This window comes from Lolium rigidum, chromosome 7 (assembly GCF_022539505.1).
Source record: "Lolium rigidum isolate FL_2022 chromosome 7, APGP_CSIRO_Lrig_0.1, whole genome shotgun sequence".
NCBI classification, from domain to species: domain Eukaryota; kingdom Viridiplantae; phylum Streptophyta; class Magnoliopsida; order Poales; family Poaceae; genus Lolium; species Lolium rigidum.
In genome coordinates, this window is record NC_061514.1 from 18,033,076 (window position 1) to 18,049,824 (window position 16,749).

General features: G+C 44.1%; 1 protein-coding gene across 1 annotated transcript; it reads left to right on the plus strand.

The window, feature by feature from the left end:
* Positions 1 to 1,967: 1,967 nt before the first annotated feature.
* LOC124675173 (probable glutathione S-transferase GSTU6) lies at positions 1,968 to 2,979 on the plus strand. Its single transcript, XM_047211241.1, has 2 exons — positions 1,968 to 2,407; positions 2,491 to 2,979. The coding sequence occupies exons 1-2, from the start codon at positions 2,084 to 2,086 to the stop codon at positions 2,872 to 2,874; spliced, it is 708 nt and encodes a 235-aa protein (XP_047067197.1). The 5' UTR covers positions 1,968 to 2,083; the 3' UTR covers positions 2,875 to 2,979.
* The last annotated feature ends 13,770 nt before the right edge of the window (positions 2,980 to 16,749 follow it).

Genomic DNA, 16,749 nt, shown 5'->3' on the forward strand with positions numbered 1-16,749 from the left:
TGATGGCCAAAACTCGGCCCCATTAGGTAAGTGGCTTTACAAGCTTCTAACCGAATATGGCGTATGGAAAACCATAGTTAAAAGAAAGTACATTGGCGAGAAAACGTTATCCCAAATTCGTTGGAAATCAGGAAAACTCGCATTTCCGGGCTGGCTTAAAGGCGATGAAGAAATTTTTCTTCAGATATGGTACTTTCAACATTAAGGATGGACCGTAGATACGGTTCTTGGAGGATTCCTAGTTAGAGAATAGACCTCTCTCTGAACAATATCCGGCGCTATATAGCATTGTTCATCGCAAAAGTGATAAAATTACTTTAGTAATTGCAACCTCACCTGCGTCAGTGACGTTTAGACGAGACAGCCCGAGACTTCATGCGTGGAATGCCTTACTACTCCGTTTGGAATCCATTCAATTGTTTGAAGGGACGAATGAATTTCGTTGGAACTTACATTCCAATCCAACCTGAAATATCAGTTGGGAGTGGTGTTTTGGAACATGGGAGCATATGCTCCCTATATCTTCAAATGCATCTTACACATATTTTAAATTTCAAAAAAATTGAAACAAAAAATCTTCACGTACATCTTTACGTGCTACGCGCTTAGAAAGTCGTTTCATAAAAAATAAACTTATCATGTGACGTGTGTAAAAAAGACAAAATTCAGTGCTAAAAACAATGCTTTTCACAGGATAAGTTTTCTCTTTTTTACGTAAGCCACAAAAATTATTATTTTTTCGTGAAACTTGACGCACACACATATATTATGGAGATGTACATGTAGAATTTTTTGTCAAAATTTTTTCACATTTCGAAATATGTTTTGTTGGTAGAGGGAGCATACGCACCCGGGAGCCGAATTGAATTTAATTCCGCAAAAAATTAAAAAAATTGGGTGGTATTTGCGTTGAGGGGTAATCCTAACCAAAGACAATCTTCTAAAACGTAATTGGCTTGGGAGTAGTCAGTGTTTGTCATCACAATGAGACGATTAAACATGTGTTCTTCTAATGTCGCTTTGCTAGATCTATATGACCATGCATCCAAGTAGCTTCTGGTCTGTATCTCCCGACTAATGTGGCTAATATCTTTGGGAATTGACTACATGGTATTGATCACAGGTTTAGAACGCTTATTAGGGTGGGAGCGATTGCTGTTATATGGTCTCTATGGCTATGTAGAAATGTTAAAGTTTTTAATGATAGAATTGCTCGCTCTTGCAGGTTATCTACAGATGTACCGCTATTCTTCGTTCGCGCTGCAAAGGACGGAGAATTGCGACCTCTTTATGGAGGTCTGTGCACGGTTATAGGATACGGCGAGGGATACTTTTTTCCTACATGGGTGACAGCATAATCTAAGGATTGGACCTTCACCTTTATCTTAGGCGTTTTTACATTTACTCGTTGTTATGTAATTCGCCTTTTTATTCGTAGTTGAGAATTTTGTGATGTTTGAATGGCTGTGTGCATCTTAGTTATATAGATGTTTGGTGTAATTGCTTGATAAAGTAATAAAGCGTGCTTTATCTAAAAAAAACTAACTTAATTCCACATTTCAAAACTTAAAACTACAACTTTAGACCTTAAAAACGAAGAAATTTAGGCCCAAGACGCCAACCAATTTAGAAAGCTGCAGAGCCTTTTCCAAGTAAGTAAAGATGAGTCTCGTAAAAGATCTCAACGGAAAGCAGCAGCTCAACCGCAACATAAATGGCATAATGCGTCAGGCTATACGCACAGACACCATCAGTGGACTCTCATATGGAATCATTGCTTTCGATCTTCTCAGACTATAGTGGTCAAAGATAACATTGATCAAACAATTCAAGCTGACAGGCACATGTGTATTCTGTTACTGCTTGCTTGCTCTCCAAGATGGGCATGTATATCTTGGTTCCACGCTCCCAATTTGCAAGCATCAAATTCACACAAAAAAAATGCAAGCATCAGGCATGACGCATTCAGCCAACCAAATTAATCACCCGAACACTATATATACATGCAGTTCCCACTCAATATGATCCAACAAGCAACCAGCAAACACAAGCTAAATTGCTAAAACAGATCTAGCAGGAGACCATGGCCGCAGGAGATGACCTGAAGCTGCTCGGCGCATGGCCAAGTCCATTTGTCGTCAGGGTGAAGCTTGCACTGAGCTTCAAGGGCCTGAGCTACGAGGACATCGAGGAGGACCTAGCTAGCAAGAGCGAGCTCCTCCTCAGCTCCAACCCGGTGCACAAGAAGGTGCCCGTGCTTCTCCACAGCGGGAAGCCCATCTGCGAGTCCATGGTAATCGTGCAGTACATCGACGAGGCGTTCACTGGCACCGGCCCCTCCTTGCTTTCCTCCGATCCCCATGAGCGTGCCATTGCCCGCTTCTGGGCCGCCTACGTCGATGACAAGGTTTCATATCACTTCGTCTTCTTCTACTGATTATTGAAGTGTTGTCTGATCTGCTTTTACTGATCACTGACGTGTTTGTGCAGCTTGTCACCTCGTGGGTGCAGTCGTTCAGGGGCAAGACAGAGGAGGACAAGTCCGAGAGCACCAAGCAGATGTTTGCTGCACTGCAGACTTTGGAGGGAGCCCTGAGGGAGTGCTCCAAGGGGGAGGGATACTTCGGCGGTGAAAGCGTCGGACTCGTCGATGTTTCGCTGGGGGGTCTGCTTTCGTGGCTGAACGCGACCGAGGAGATGTCCGGGACCAAGATTTTTGATCCCGTTAAGACTCCGCTCCTAGCGGCATGGGCGGAGCGCTTCAGAGAGCTTGATGGCGCCAAGTTGGCCTTGCCGGACAAAGACAGGATGGTCGAGTTCATCCAGAAGAGGCAGGCACAGGCTGCCGCGGCCGTTGCAGCTTCAGAGAAGTAGTAAATTAAGTCGGCATATGGGAAGTTTGGGGATAATGGCTCGTGAGTCTCCTTGGGTAAAAGTATGCAGGTTTTCTTTTCAATAGAGGTCAACTATTATTTTGTATTTCCTTCGTCCTATAATAATATGATGATGTTATAATTGAGATGTTATTAGAATCAGCTAACAGCTTCTATCTAGTTTGGTTGATCGACCCGCTTGACAAGGTATTAACTTGTCAATACCTTATGAGTCCGCAGATGACTCAAACGACATGTCGCTGAAGATCTTGGCGAGTTTCTCTCTTGTTCTGGTGCTGACGTAACGTGTTGCCGAAGTTTCTTCTTCTCCTGACTCGGTTGACGATGTATAGCTTGAAAAGTCGGAATCGACCGCCGACGATCCCGACGAAATCGGAATTTCGACACGATACGATCCTTCCTTCTCGACGCGAAAGTGAAACCTTCCGAACGTCATCTCCATGGGCTCCGCCAGATACGCATATGCATCCAAACGGGAGGGTGGGTGAGGAACAAAATCGACAGGACCAGCAGCGATCTGTTTACCTCGATCCATTACGTTGCTTGCGGTTGACGATGTCGAAGATCTTGAACGTGCCATCGAGATCAGATCCTTACGCCTCTAGTTCCCACAGACGGCGCCAATTGACAAGGTATTAACTTGTCAATGCCTATGGATTGTAGGCTAGGGTTTAGTTGGAAGTAGAGGGCAAGTAGATCTCGAAGGTTTCAGCCGAAAAGTACTCGACGATTACGAAAACTAGGGTTTGTAAACAATGATTCGATGATCTCTTCGTCCCTCGACTCCCCCTTTATATAGGAGGCAGAGCCGAGGGTTTCATTTTGTACAAGTTACAGAGTCCGGTACGGTTTCTAACTCATCCCGCCAGATTACAAATAGCACTTCCTATTACAACTCTAACTTTCCTTAATATATCTTGGGCTCCCGAATCTTCTTATTCTTCGGGTAGTGGGCCTTCAGTAAACCCCGGGTACTATCTTCGGCAGGCCCATTTGGGATGCCTATGTCACCGCCGCCGCCTCCTCCTCTCCCGCCCCCCTCCTGGGCGGCGGTGGAGGAGCTACCCGCCCCGCTCCGAGCAGCCACCCCTGGACCGCCGCACCTCAGCCGCCACTGCTGCTGGCCTCGGCCCCGGCCCTGGCCATGGCCCCGGCTCCGGCCCCGGCCCGGCCCCGGCGGCGGTGGCGGCGCCCCTTCCGTCGAATGATGAGGGGGAGGATAGGGTTTCCACGGTGGCCTTCCATGGGAGGTGATGAAGCACCGGTGGAGGAAGCCGGGCGGCACGGCTACTTGGCCGGGGCCTGATGCTCTCCGTCGGTAGCGATGGAGGATTTGGTCGAGCGGTGGCGGCCTCCGCCTCCGGTGACAGTTCAGCGGTGGTACGCATGATCCGCGCCACCGTCTTCTTCCCTGGTGATCCGGTAGGAGGGACTGGCGGCGTGGGGGCTGCTGGTCTTGCTTTGTTTTTGGTGGCGGTACTCGGATTTCTCGCAAGCGAAGATGAAGATTTAACGGAGGTCTGTTTGCTTTGATCTGGCTGGAGAGATGAGTTCCGGAAAGCTCCGCTGGCGAATGGAACAGTGCATATTTTGTCTGCAGTTTGCTGGATCGGGTGGTATTCGATCACGCGCACACATGATTTTATTCCGACCGTTTGGTTCCGGAGGGAGCGCCGCGAAGCTATATTCTGTGTTGACATCAGGTGACTTTTTGGTCCATGGTGAAGTCAGAAGAAGGAATATCATGAAGGCCGGATTGGTGGACTGGTTAAAGGAGGTTCGAGTCAACGTGATGCTGAGGGATCTGCTAGGCGTTCCGGGCTTGCAGCAGTGGTATGCATGTGGGGGCGGCAGCACATGGGAAGTTCAGAGTCTTACCTCTTAGGGTGAAAACGCAAGGTCTGGCCTTAACTGGTCGTGTCTGGCAATGTTCTTGTTGGAGGCATTGTTTTGAGAGTGGGGACTATCTTCAAGGTGAAATGCTAAGACCTTTGGTTGGGGGACGACGGCGCTGGTGCACTGTTTCCTTCTTGGAGGCGTCGCTTTTAGAGAGTCTGTACTTCATGTATTGTCACGGTGGTGGTTGTATTGCTGTTGCTAGTTCTAGAAGACTGTAGCGGGACTTTTATTTCTTAGTTTTTTTTACTCTTTTTTGACTGTGTGCATCTGTACTGCCATTAGGGTGGGGTGTTGTTGCAGAGGCTGGGTGTAATTGGTATCTTTTGATATTAATATATTTCCTTTATCGAAAAAATTAGAATCAGCTAACAGATATATAGCATATTGATTGTAATAGCAACTTACTATTGAACGGATGGAGTAATATATTTGTATCATGTTTATGTAAGGAATAGTGATTTTGGCTCCGAGCTCTAGTGATCCCTCCTATTTTTGTTAAGAAAAATCATATTTATAAATTTTAAAAAATTATGAAAAAAATCTGGATATGGCAAATTCTGTAACATACAAGCACGCAAATAAATATAAAATTTATTGCACTGTATCCTGTTGGATTTAGATGGGTTGCAGCCTAGTAAGACAACTCATGTAACCTACTATTTCTAAAATCTCAAGTCTTATAACGTTGGCAGCTTGGGGATAGCCTTGGGGACAAAATTTAGTCCCACATTGCTAGTTGAGAGGGAGTTGAAATGGTATATAAGGGCTGCTCTTTTAGTCGTTCCAAGTGAGTGAGATGAGAAGGAGCCCTCGCGCACTCCTCCTCCTCCGTCGCCCGCCTCGTCACATACGCACGTCGCGTTTCGTGACTCGAGTTCGAGGTACCTTCTAGGAAGTCTAAATTTTTGCTTGTTGACCATGTGTGCGCATGCTCGCCACGTGTCCGTGGCTTTCTACGCGAGGCAACGCGGTCGGTTGGCTCTCCTCCCAGGCTATACCAGGAGACATAACAGATCTGGAAAAATAGACTCACCACTCTGTCTTTCTCACGAAAAAAATTCGTTTAATTCGCTACTCTCTAGTTTTCCCCATCCCGGCGACTGCGTGCACAACAGTCCGGGAGAGCAGGTATCCGAAATCCCATCCGTTGAGATCCTGCACCGGGAGGCTGACGATAAGATTTTTGGGGAGCGTTCGGCGCGACTGCTCGCTGCAGTTCATGTTCTTCTTCACCGGTTCGACTCCTTCCTCGACAAATCCGACTACACCATGGCGACATCAACGATGGCCATGGTGGTGGTGTTGCTACTGGTGCGACCTTTCCGGTCGCGATGTACGTGTTTTTCCTCTCTTACCGTGCACTTGTTCCATGTTTAGATCTGCCGCATGTGCTTAGTCTGATGTGTATGGTTAAGTATGCTAGTGCTTCATTTGGTGAATTTCTTAATCATGAAATTAAATTTTTATTAGTGGTTCATGGTTCTTGTTGTTTGAGTAGTTTCATTAACTAATAAAACATTGTGTTTCAGTGCATTGATAGAAAAAATTATTTGAGTACAAGCCTAAGACTAGGACATTACACCCCGAACACCCATAGAAAGACCGTAGTCAACCGCCACTAAACGAACATTACAACAGATGCATCAACAACACCACACTAGTAGCCACGAAATCATCCACGGACGCGCCTAAAACGTCGCGGACCGGTCGAGACCTTGACAACCAGGACAGAAGAATCCAATTCCGCGAGAAAGGTAGAACTAGTTTGTCCTAGATTTTGGAGAAGATGATGGTCCGGCCACGCCCTAGGAACTACATGTAACATCCCAAATTTTCAAACAAGAAATAAAATGAATTTCCTTTTTCCAAAAATTGGAGCCAACAAAAACTTTAATTAAATTGAGTTTGGTGCATAGTGCTCCTACCCAATTGTTGTGAGCTTTGCCTTAATACTTGTGTGAAGTATTTTGAAATGTTCTCTAAACCCTAACCCTACCCTTCTCAAAACCAAAGAGGAACTTTTAAAAAGAAAATAAAATAAAATGTGAGGCATATGTGGGCTAATGGCTAATTCTCAAATAATTGGCCTATGCCCTATTTACCTTACCCAAGTGGTTGGAAACCATGAGTAAACCCAACCAACCTTATTTGAACCCAAAACCATGATCCTTTGGCTCAAAGATAAAGAAAGAAAAAGATTTGAGAAATTGCAAAAACCCTCACATATGGCTTATGGCTATTTTTTAAAATCTTTAACCTAGGCCATATAAAATTGTGCCAATGGTTTGAAAAATCTTTTAGACTCAAAAGGATCCCTCTTGCATCAAAGAAACCAAAATCAAATCAAAGAAAAATCAAAAACCTTGTTGCAAGTGATAATGGTCACTTGTGCCATTTTTAACAAGTACCCCTCTTTGAGCCATTTTATTAAGAAATTCTTAAACCAAACCCTGCCAACTCGTGGCACCTCATCCAAGACCTCATCAAGATGAACAACTTGGGTGTTGACCACTTTGACCAGATTGTTGACCATTGCTCAAAATAATCAAGCCAAAATGCCACTTTGAAGCAAATTCGAGATTTCCTCCACTTTTTGGAATTTCACAAACCAACTCCAAATTTCAAACCAAGACCACCAATAGATGCCAAACATTATTTAGAACCCAACAATGCAGAATTTTGGTCAAAATTCAACCCACAAGAGACCTTTGCTTGTCATATATGTGAGCATATAGATTAAAATTAGGGTACAACCACTCCCAACCACTATGTACCACCTCACTTTTCTATCTCTTGAGCTCATCCATAGTGCAACTAGTACCATACCAACTCCTATGACCTCACCTAGTCTTGACATCATCCACATGACACCAAACAAGCCAAGTACATGACCTATGTCACACATACTCTAGCTAAAATAAAATGTGCACCCTCTAGTCCTCTCCAATCATGCCAACCCTGTCACATACCATGGTTTCACCACACTCAAGCATGCCATGACCTCATAGACAGAGAAAATGCCCCACACACACCCAATGCCATCACCATGCCACCCACACGGTCACTACCATGCACCCACCTGCCCTGGCCCTTTTCCCTCTCTCTCACCATGTCATCTACACTCCCCTAGACCCTAGACACCTGCCAGACACGACCCTTGGTGGAGGAGAGCAAGGACTCGACCCCAACCACCTATGCCAACGTCACATGCTCACCCCCGTGGATACCACCCTCTCCCCGTGTGCACACCGCAAACCAACCCGTCCCCCTGCGCCACCAGTACCTCCTCACTCCAGAACACCTGCCAGACACGGCCGTTGGCCCTCACACGCGCTAGGATGACGCCACGACGCGACGCCCGCGAGGACGCCGACGTCGGCCTCGTCCTCGTATGCCCTGCACAGGACGCCAGCAAGCAAGCCACTATGCACACGTCTTCTCCTACTCCTTACCTCACCCTCTGACGCCATAGCTACGCCGGAGACACCCGTGCATGACGAACCCGACGACGTCGCCCGCCATGCCGCCATGTCGCGTCCCTCCTCCCTGGAGCCTATATAAGCCGTGCCCCTGCCCTTGGACAACACCACACCACCTAGCAGCATCCCCCTCTCCCTCCTAGAGCTCCCTTCTTCCCTCCTCGCCGCTCCACGGCGCCAGAAGCTCGCCGGCGTGCACCCGGCGGCATCCTCAAGGCCGCGCCATTTTTTCGCCACCATAGCCACCGAGCCCTACACCAAAGTTGAAGCCCTTGAAAATCCCCGTCCAACGAGCCCAACCTCACCTTCATCCGAGCTCCGAGGTGAGAGATATCGTCCCCGCAAGATCTCAGAATCGCGAGCTAGACGAGGACCCAGATCCGTTGGATCTCGATCCAACGATCTGTGTGCCCCGCACGCTGGCCACGTGCATGTGCCATGCACGCCAGGCCCGGGCAGCAGCTGGGCCGGCCCAGTTAGCTTCCCGCCCGCGTTTAAATTCAAATTTGATTTATTTCTTTTCAGTTATTTTTGCTTACAGATGCTTTGCTAGAAATTAAATATCTCCAAATCTACTCGGCCAAATTTGAGGAAATTTATATTTTGGGAAATCTTATGAAAAGATCTATCCAACCCCACTGGTTTGAACCCTAGATCTTTTGTAGAGAAAAATAACAAGGCAGGGACTTTTCAGATTTCAAACAATTATTAAAAAGCAACCATAAGTGATTTTGAGTTGATTCCAACTCTCATAAATCACATTTCACATTGTCTAATTTATTATGCAAAAACATGACATAGTTGTGTGCATGATCATGGGCTAGAATCAAAAATTGGCTATGTAGTCAATACTAGCCCATTTAAATCATTTTCAAATTGAGGATTTTAAATCTATGAGGTGTAGCACCTCATTTAAATCATCTTCCCAAGTAATGTGAAGTAAAGTGATGACCCTAGTCATGGTCTCATCTTTGCTTACTTGAGGATCTTAAATCAAAGTAGTAGTTAAATTACATGACATGATGAATCTCATTTAAAACTTTTTCCCAAATGATAAATGTGAAGTATTGACCTTGGTCAACATGATCTCACACTTATGAATTGAGGAGATTAAATCTTAAGAAGATTCAATGAGAGGAAATTATTTCTCCAAAGAACTAAATAGAAACCCTAATCCCTATTTCAATAAGAAGAGTTGTTTTCCAAACCCTAAGAAGAAACCCTAGTCTAATATTGAATAATGATTGTGATGATATTAGATCATCTTGAGTGAGCCACTAGGGCTAACTAGTCTACTTAAGTATTGTTTGGTGATTGTTATCTTCGTATCCGTTTATAGACGCTAGTACCGAAGGCTACGAAGGGGACGACGAGAACATCTACGACGAGAACACTTTGATCAATACACCAACCAAGGCAAGATAACACCAATGCAAGCTAATATTATTGCAAGATACCCAAAGTGCAAAGCTCTACAAGAGCAAGGCACCATTACACATTACTTTATGCTTAATGATCCTATCCCAAGTTTTTACCTTGCAAGTTTTTGATTATCAAAGTTTACTTTTTGATCCATGATTCACTTGGTCTAGATATGGAGTAGTACAAGAGCATCACACTTAGCCTAGAAAGCTATAAGCTAGTTAGCACCCCTCATGACTAGTTGCTAGTGATAAAATTAAATTTGACTACTCTAGATGGGAACATGTGAAAACCAATGACTTTGAAAACCTTGGAATGCTGAGTCATTCTATTGAAAGATATTGAAGGTGAATGTGACTTGTGAATGATTTGGTGAACTTTACAAAAACTGATGGTTGGGTTCGGATGCGATATCATTCCAATTTTACAAGTAGCCCCACAATACCTGAATCTGGGTAGGGCTTAACCGGAAGTTTATGTACTTTAGTATGGGTTCCCTCTAAACAAGCTTCATCGGGGTTATGCCGAAAGCTGCCTCCACAACAAAAGAAATGACGTTAAATATGAGGTGAATGTCCGGCCCAAGCCCTGTGCAGTTCCCAGGCTGACGGTTTGTCTTCACCGGGAGGCTCATGGGGAGAGGTACCTATACTAGGGTATGTAAGTGAAAGGTTATGGTTGATGATCCGCGTACTGAGTTACGATGATTCAGGGTTATCCCTGACGGATGTAATCAAATATTGTGGCACAAGTGTGCAACCTCTGCAGAGTTTAAACCTATTCGAATAGCCGCGTCCGCGGTCATGGACAGTTGGAAAGGCCATACTCTTCCGTCATCAGAACTTTTCCAAAATATGAATGGTGACTTGTGACCTGAATGTGAAATGTGACTTTGACTTTGAATCACAATAGTGTTGTGGGAATGCGTTAATGTTCCCACTTGAGTTAGTTACACAATCAAAGAGTCTTTTATTACTAAAGTGCTTATGAAATAAAACTGGCTTTATGCAAATGAACCTAGAGCTTAGCACCCCCTTACCATAGTTGATAGTACTTACATTAGCATTAGTTTGCAAGTACTTTAAAGTACTCATGGCTTTGTCCCTGGCTATTCAAATGGCCAGACTATGAAGAGGAGAACCAGTACCAGGAGGATGGACAGCAGGACGTCTATGATAACTAGGACTACTCCTGACGTCAACAGTTGCCTGTGGAGCAGATGGAACGCAACCGCTACTTCGCTTCCGCTATGTGTTTTGTAATTGGATCTCTAGATCCACTATGTTGTAAGACTGGATCATGTGATCCCTTGATGTAAGACAATTATGGTTTATAATGAATGATGTTCTGTGATATCAATCTATTATGTCTCGCAAAAACAATATTCCTGGGATTGCGATGTATGGCATAATAGGCATCTGGACTTAAAAATCCGGGTGTTGACACTACACCACCATACATTGCCGTAACCCTCGTATGATGCAACAACCATCCAGGTCACCAAATGCAGCAAGTTGAACACCCCACGATGCGTAACACACAACAGAAGATGATGGTCATCTTAGCATCGCCGACACAACCAAGCATAGTCAAAGTAGATCTATACAAGTCAAGTCTCCAACATGGCCTTTGAGCTCCTCCGATAACCAAAGTCTTCGAGCTTGTGTGTCATGGAAATTACCAAGAACCCGTCTGCCGCCACCAAAACTCGTTCCGCCTGAATACTGCAAGCCAAAGCGGCTCACCTAGGAGTAGCATGGGTTGTTGGCCTGGCCTCAACACAAATCCAGGGTACAAATTTCGCGCATGGGGTAATTCCAAGCTAAAGGGATTTGTGTATGTAAATTTTTTTATCTAACATGATCACCCAAGATCTGTCTATGCTGAATATAAATTGCGAATTGGATCATTGTGTTCTCCCAGATAGGTTGTGGAAAACTCAATGAAGAACTCAAGCAGGGCTTCGCATGGTCTGGAAAGATCCAAAGATGACCATGTTCAACGTTCTTATTCCTTGATGATCGAGTGCATGATCCCTCTGAAGTGTGACACACGCCTGTGCCCTCTTTCCTAGTATGACTTTGTTGCCACGAACAAATCATACCGAAGTACTATCTTGGATGCAAATTGAGAAGGAGAGGAAAGCGGGATGCGCTGGTCTGTTTGGAGAGGAGGGTCCTCTTTATATAGGGGGAGGGGTCCGATCTTTGGGAAGGGATAGACGCCTTCCCCCAAGCCCTAGCAGACGCCCCGAGGTGGGGCTAAGGAGGGGAGGGTAAGCCGGCCCCGGCCCCTTCTCCCAAACCCTGGATGCATATCCCCTAAGGTAGGGGCCCAACTCGACATCATAATGGGCCCAATGGGAATCAGTCGAAACATTCAAGACCTAGGCTTGGCCGGCTAGCTCTGTTGCCCCCTCCAACACTTTTTTCGAAGTTCCGATGCTTCCCTTTCTTATTTCTGTTTCACTGAAACTCTTCTAATGAAACTTCAAACCATTATAAAACTACTTAGATAATTTATCTCATGCATGGAAGTACTATTCATACTGAAAAATATTTAGCATGTGACCCAACAGGTTCGATTACTCACATACATGGCTCTGAAACTTTTTCAAATCAATAACTAACAAGGGGACCGTGATATCCACATTAGCTCCCATGTGTGCACGAATAACCTTTGTGGTATCTTGTTGTAGCAATCCTATTGCTTCCTGTTATTATGAATACCGAGGTGAGACTTTTGGTATCATCGTTATTCAATAACTGATCACTATACTTGTTAACCTAGATCTAGTTTCTTTATCTTCCTCGTATCGTATTCCGATGTTCCTGTTTTCATTACAAAATATGGCCAAACACTATTCGTGATTAACATCATATTACCAAGATGGGACCTGCGTATATCTCTCCTTATGGCGGAGGAGCAATTCCCAATCTTGAATCACCAACTCCTCAAACATTTTTTCCAATATATATGACTACCAAATTTCTCGCCTCCTGTTACATTAGATTTCTAATGGTAACCAATATATGCCTTCCAAAATGAGATTCCTTGATACGTTCATAGTCTAAGGATTCATTTCATAAGATTACACTCAAGATAAAATTATTAACAAGGAATAATGTATCACGGTATATCTATAATAGTCAGGTCAGTACCATTATTCTTCCTAACAATGTACTCCAACGGTTTGTGGTATCTAACCATACCCATGATCATGAAAACATGATCATCAAACAACACATGAGCTAGTTCTAGGGGCGGGACTTGGAGCACTTATCCGTTCATTCTTATACACATGCTTATGAGTTTTCCTTTGAATCTCATATTCAAGACGCATAAGAGTAATAGCATAACTGAATAAACTGTAATCACAATACTTGGAGTCATAATAATATCACTTTATTATTATTTCCTCTAGGGCGTAGCTCCTTCACCAGCAACATCAACAGACATGCAAGCGGACAACTTCCACCAGACCCTGCCATGCACAGAGGCACCTAACATTGTGCATGAGGGGGCCTTCTCGCGTGGGAGAAGAGGCAAGAGTGTGCGCCGCCTCCCAACCTCTCTATTGTCACACCATCCCATGTGTGCTGGGACACACCCCCTCTTCAGGTAGGGTCCGTTAGGGCGCGCTACACTCACCTGGCGCCCACGATGGCAGAGCGTGTCCGCCACCGCCAGCGGCGGCACCAACCGTTGGGAGGAGATTGAGCCACTGCTTTTTCTAGGGTTGGTGGGGCCTCGGGAGCCTCCACGAGCAACGCGGCTTGGGAGGGTTTTTTCGATACAAAAAAAATACCAAAAACGGTGGTCAAATGTTTGAGTAGCTTCATCATCTTAACCAATCTATAACTAAACACTATCAATTTTAAAATATACATTTCTTTAAAATTGTGCACGTCAACACATGAAACATAACAGAGTACATGGGTGTTTTGTTAGTCTTACTTTTAGCCATGGTTTTAATTAAATAGCTGGCTATAGGCTATAGCCGCAGCCTCCCAAAACAACTATAACCTGGCTAGAGCCGGCTATTTAAGGACTTTAGCACCTTTAGCCGGACTATAGCAGTTAGCCGCATCATGCGGGAAAGGTTATAGCCCGGCTATTTAAAACAGAGCTTTTAGGTTTTAGCTTTTAGATTTGGATTATATTTCTGTAAAACGACCTAAATATGTTCTTTTGGTTTTGAATTTTGGCTTATACCATCATGTAACAATATCCAGTTAAAAGCCAAAATCAGAATAAAATAATATATATCATCATGGATAATGTTTAAAAGATTTAGGCATGCATGACAAACTTAGAACATATATGCCATTTCGTCTGAAGATTGGGCTCAACTTCAGTGACATCTTTCCACTAGTAGCAAGGTTGTAATACTAGTCATAAGCTCATAACATATCCACTTTGCCTATGTTTATTTTCTATGATTAGATTCATTTATCATACATAAATCATTCACTATAATATTATAAAAGTATACAAGGTGATGCATTAGTTGGTACTACTACTGATGGAAATTATCATGAGATTCTTTGGATATATGTCCACTAATTAGAAGATTATTGATGCGTGTAGTTGACACGTCCGTTGGGAACCCCAAGAGGAAGGTGTGATGCGCACAGTAGTAAGTTTTCCCTCAGAAAGAAACCAAGGTTTATCGAACCAGGAGGAGCCAAGAAGCACGTTGAAGGTTGATGGCGGAGGAGTGTAGTGCGGCGCAACACCAGGGATTCCGGCGCCAACGTGGAACCTGCACAACACAATCACAGAACTTTGCCCCAACGTAACAGCGAGGTTGTCAATCTCACCGGTTTGCTGTAAACAAAGGATTAGATGTATAGTGTGGAAGATGATGATTGTTTGCGAAGAACAGTAAAGAACAATTGCAACAGTTTGTATTTCAGATGTAAAGAATAGGACCGGGGTCTACAGTTCACTAGTGGTGTCTCTCCCATAAGATAGCAGATGTTGGGTGAACAAATTACAGTTGGGCAATTGACAAATAAAGAAGGCATAACAATGCACATACATATATCATGATGAGTACTATGAGATTTAATCGGGGCATTACGACAAAGTACATAGACCGCTATCCAAGCATGCATCTATGCCTAAAAAGTCCACTTTCAAGTTATCATCCGAACCCCTTCCAGTATTAAGTTGCAAACAACAGACAATTGCATTAAGTATGGTGCGTAATGTAATCAACACAAATATCCTTAGACAAAGCATCGATGTTTTATCCCTAGTGGCAACAAGCATATCCAGAACCTTAGAACTTTCTATCACCTGTCCCAGATTTAATGGAGGCATGAACCCACTATCGAGCATAAATACTCCCTCTTGGAGTCACAAGTATCAACTTGGCCGGAGCCTCTACTAGCAACGGAGAACATGCAAGAACATAAATAACATATATGATAGATTGATAATCAACTTGACATAGTATTCAATATTCATCGGATCCCAACAAACACAACATGAAGGATTACAAATAGATGATCTTGATCATGATAGGCAGCTCACAAGATCTAACATGATAGCACAACGAGGAGAAGACGACCATCTAGCTACTGCTATGGACCCATAGTCCAGCGGTGAACTACTCACACATCGATCCGGAGGCGATCATGGCGATGAAGAGACCTCCGGGAGATGATTCCCCTCTCCGGCAGGGTGCCGGAGGCGATCTCCCGAATCCCCCGAGATGGGATTGGCGGCGGCGGCGTCTCTGGAAGGTTTTCCGTATTGTGGCTCTCGGTACTGGGGGTTTCGCGACGGAGGCTTTAAGTAGGCGGAAGGGCAGGTCAAGAGGCGTCACGAGGGGCCCACACAACAGGCCGGCGCGGCCAGGGCTTGGGCCGCGCCGCCCTGGTGTGTCACCACCTCGTGGCCCCACTTCGTTTCCTCTCCGGTCTTCTGGAAGCTTCGTGCAAAAATAGGACCCTGGGCGTTGATTTCGTCCAATTCCGAGAATATTTCCTTACTAGGATTTCTGAAACCAAAAACAGCAGAAAACAACAACTTGCTCTTCGACATCTCGTCAATAGGTTAGTGCCGGAAAATGCATAATAATGACATATAATGTGTATAAAACATGTGAGTATCATCATAAAAGTAGCATGGAACATAAGAAATTATAGATACGTTTGGGACGTATCAAGCATCCCCAAGCTTAGTTCCTACTCGCCCTCGAGTAGGTAAACGATAACAAAGATAATTTCGAAGTGACATGCTATCATAATCTTGATCATACTATTGTAAAGCATATGAGATGAATGCAGCGATTCGAAGCAATGATGAAGATAATGAGTAAACTAATGAATCATATAACAAAGACTTTTCATGAATAATACTTTCAAGACAAGCATCAATAAGACTTGCATAAGAGTCATAAAGCAATAAATTCGAAGTAAAGGCATTGAAGCAACACAAAGGAAGATATAAGTTTCAGCGGTTTCTTTCAACTTCAACATGTTTATCTCATGGATAATTGTCAACACAAAGTAATATAACAAGTGCAATAAGTAAACATGTAAGAATCAATGCACACAGTTGATACAAGTGTTTGCTTCTGGGATAGAAAGAATAGGCAAACTGACTCAACAATAAAGTAGAAGATAGGCCCTTCGCAGAGGGAAGCATTGATTACTATATTTGTGCTAGAGCTTTTCATTTTGAAAACAAAAAACAATTTTGTCAACGGTAGTAATAAAGCATATGAGTTATGTATAAGACATCTTATAAGTTGCAAGCCTCATGCGTAGTATACTAATAGTGCTCGCACCTTGTCCTAATTAGCTTGGGTTAACACTGATTATCATTGCATAGCATATGTTTCAACCAAGTGTCACAAAGGGGTACCTCTATGCCGCATGTACAAAGGTCTAAGGAGAAAACTCGCATTGGATTTCTCGCTTTTGATTATTCTCAACTTAGACATCCATACCGGGACAACATAGACAACAGATAATGGACTCCTCTTTAATGCATAAGCATTCAACAACAATTAATATTCTCATAAGAGATTGAGGATTAGC

Coding starts and splice junctions, on each gene's coding strand:
- LOC124675173 (XM_047211241.1), top strand. CDS start 2,084: ATGGCCGCAGGAGATGACCTGAAGCTGCTCGGCGCATGGCCAAGTCCA. Junction 2,408..2,490: donor CCGCCTACGTCGATGACAAG/GTTTCATATCAC, acceptor GTGTTTGTGCAG/CTTGTCACCTCGTGGGTGCA.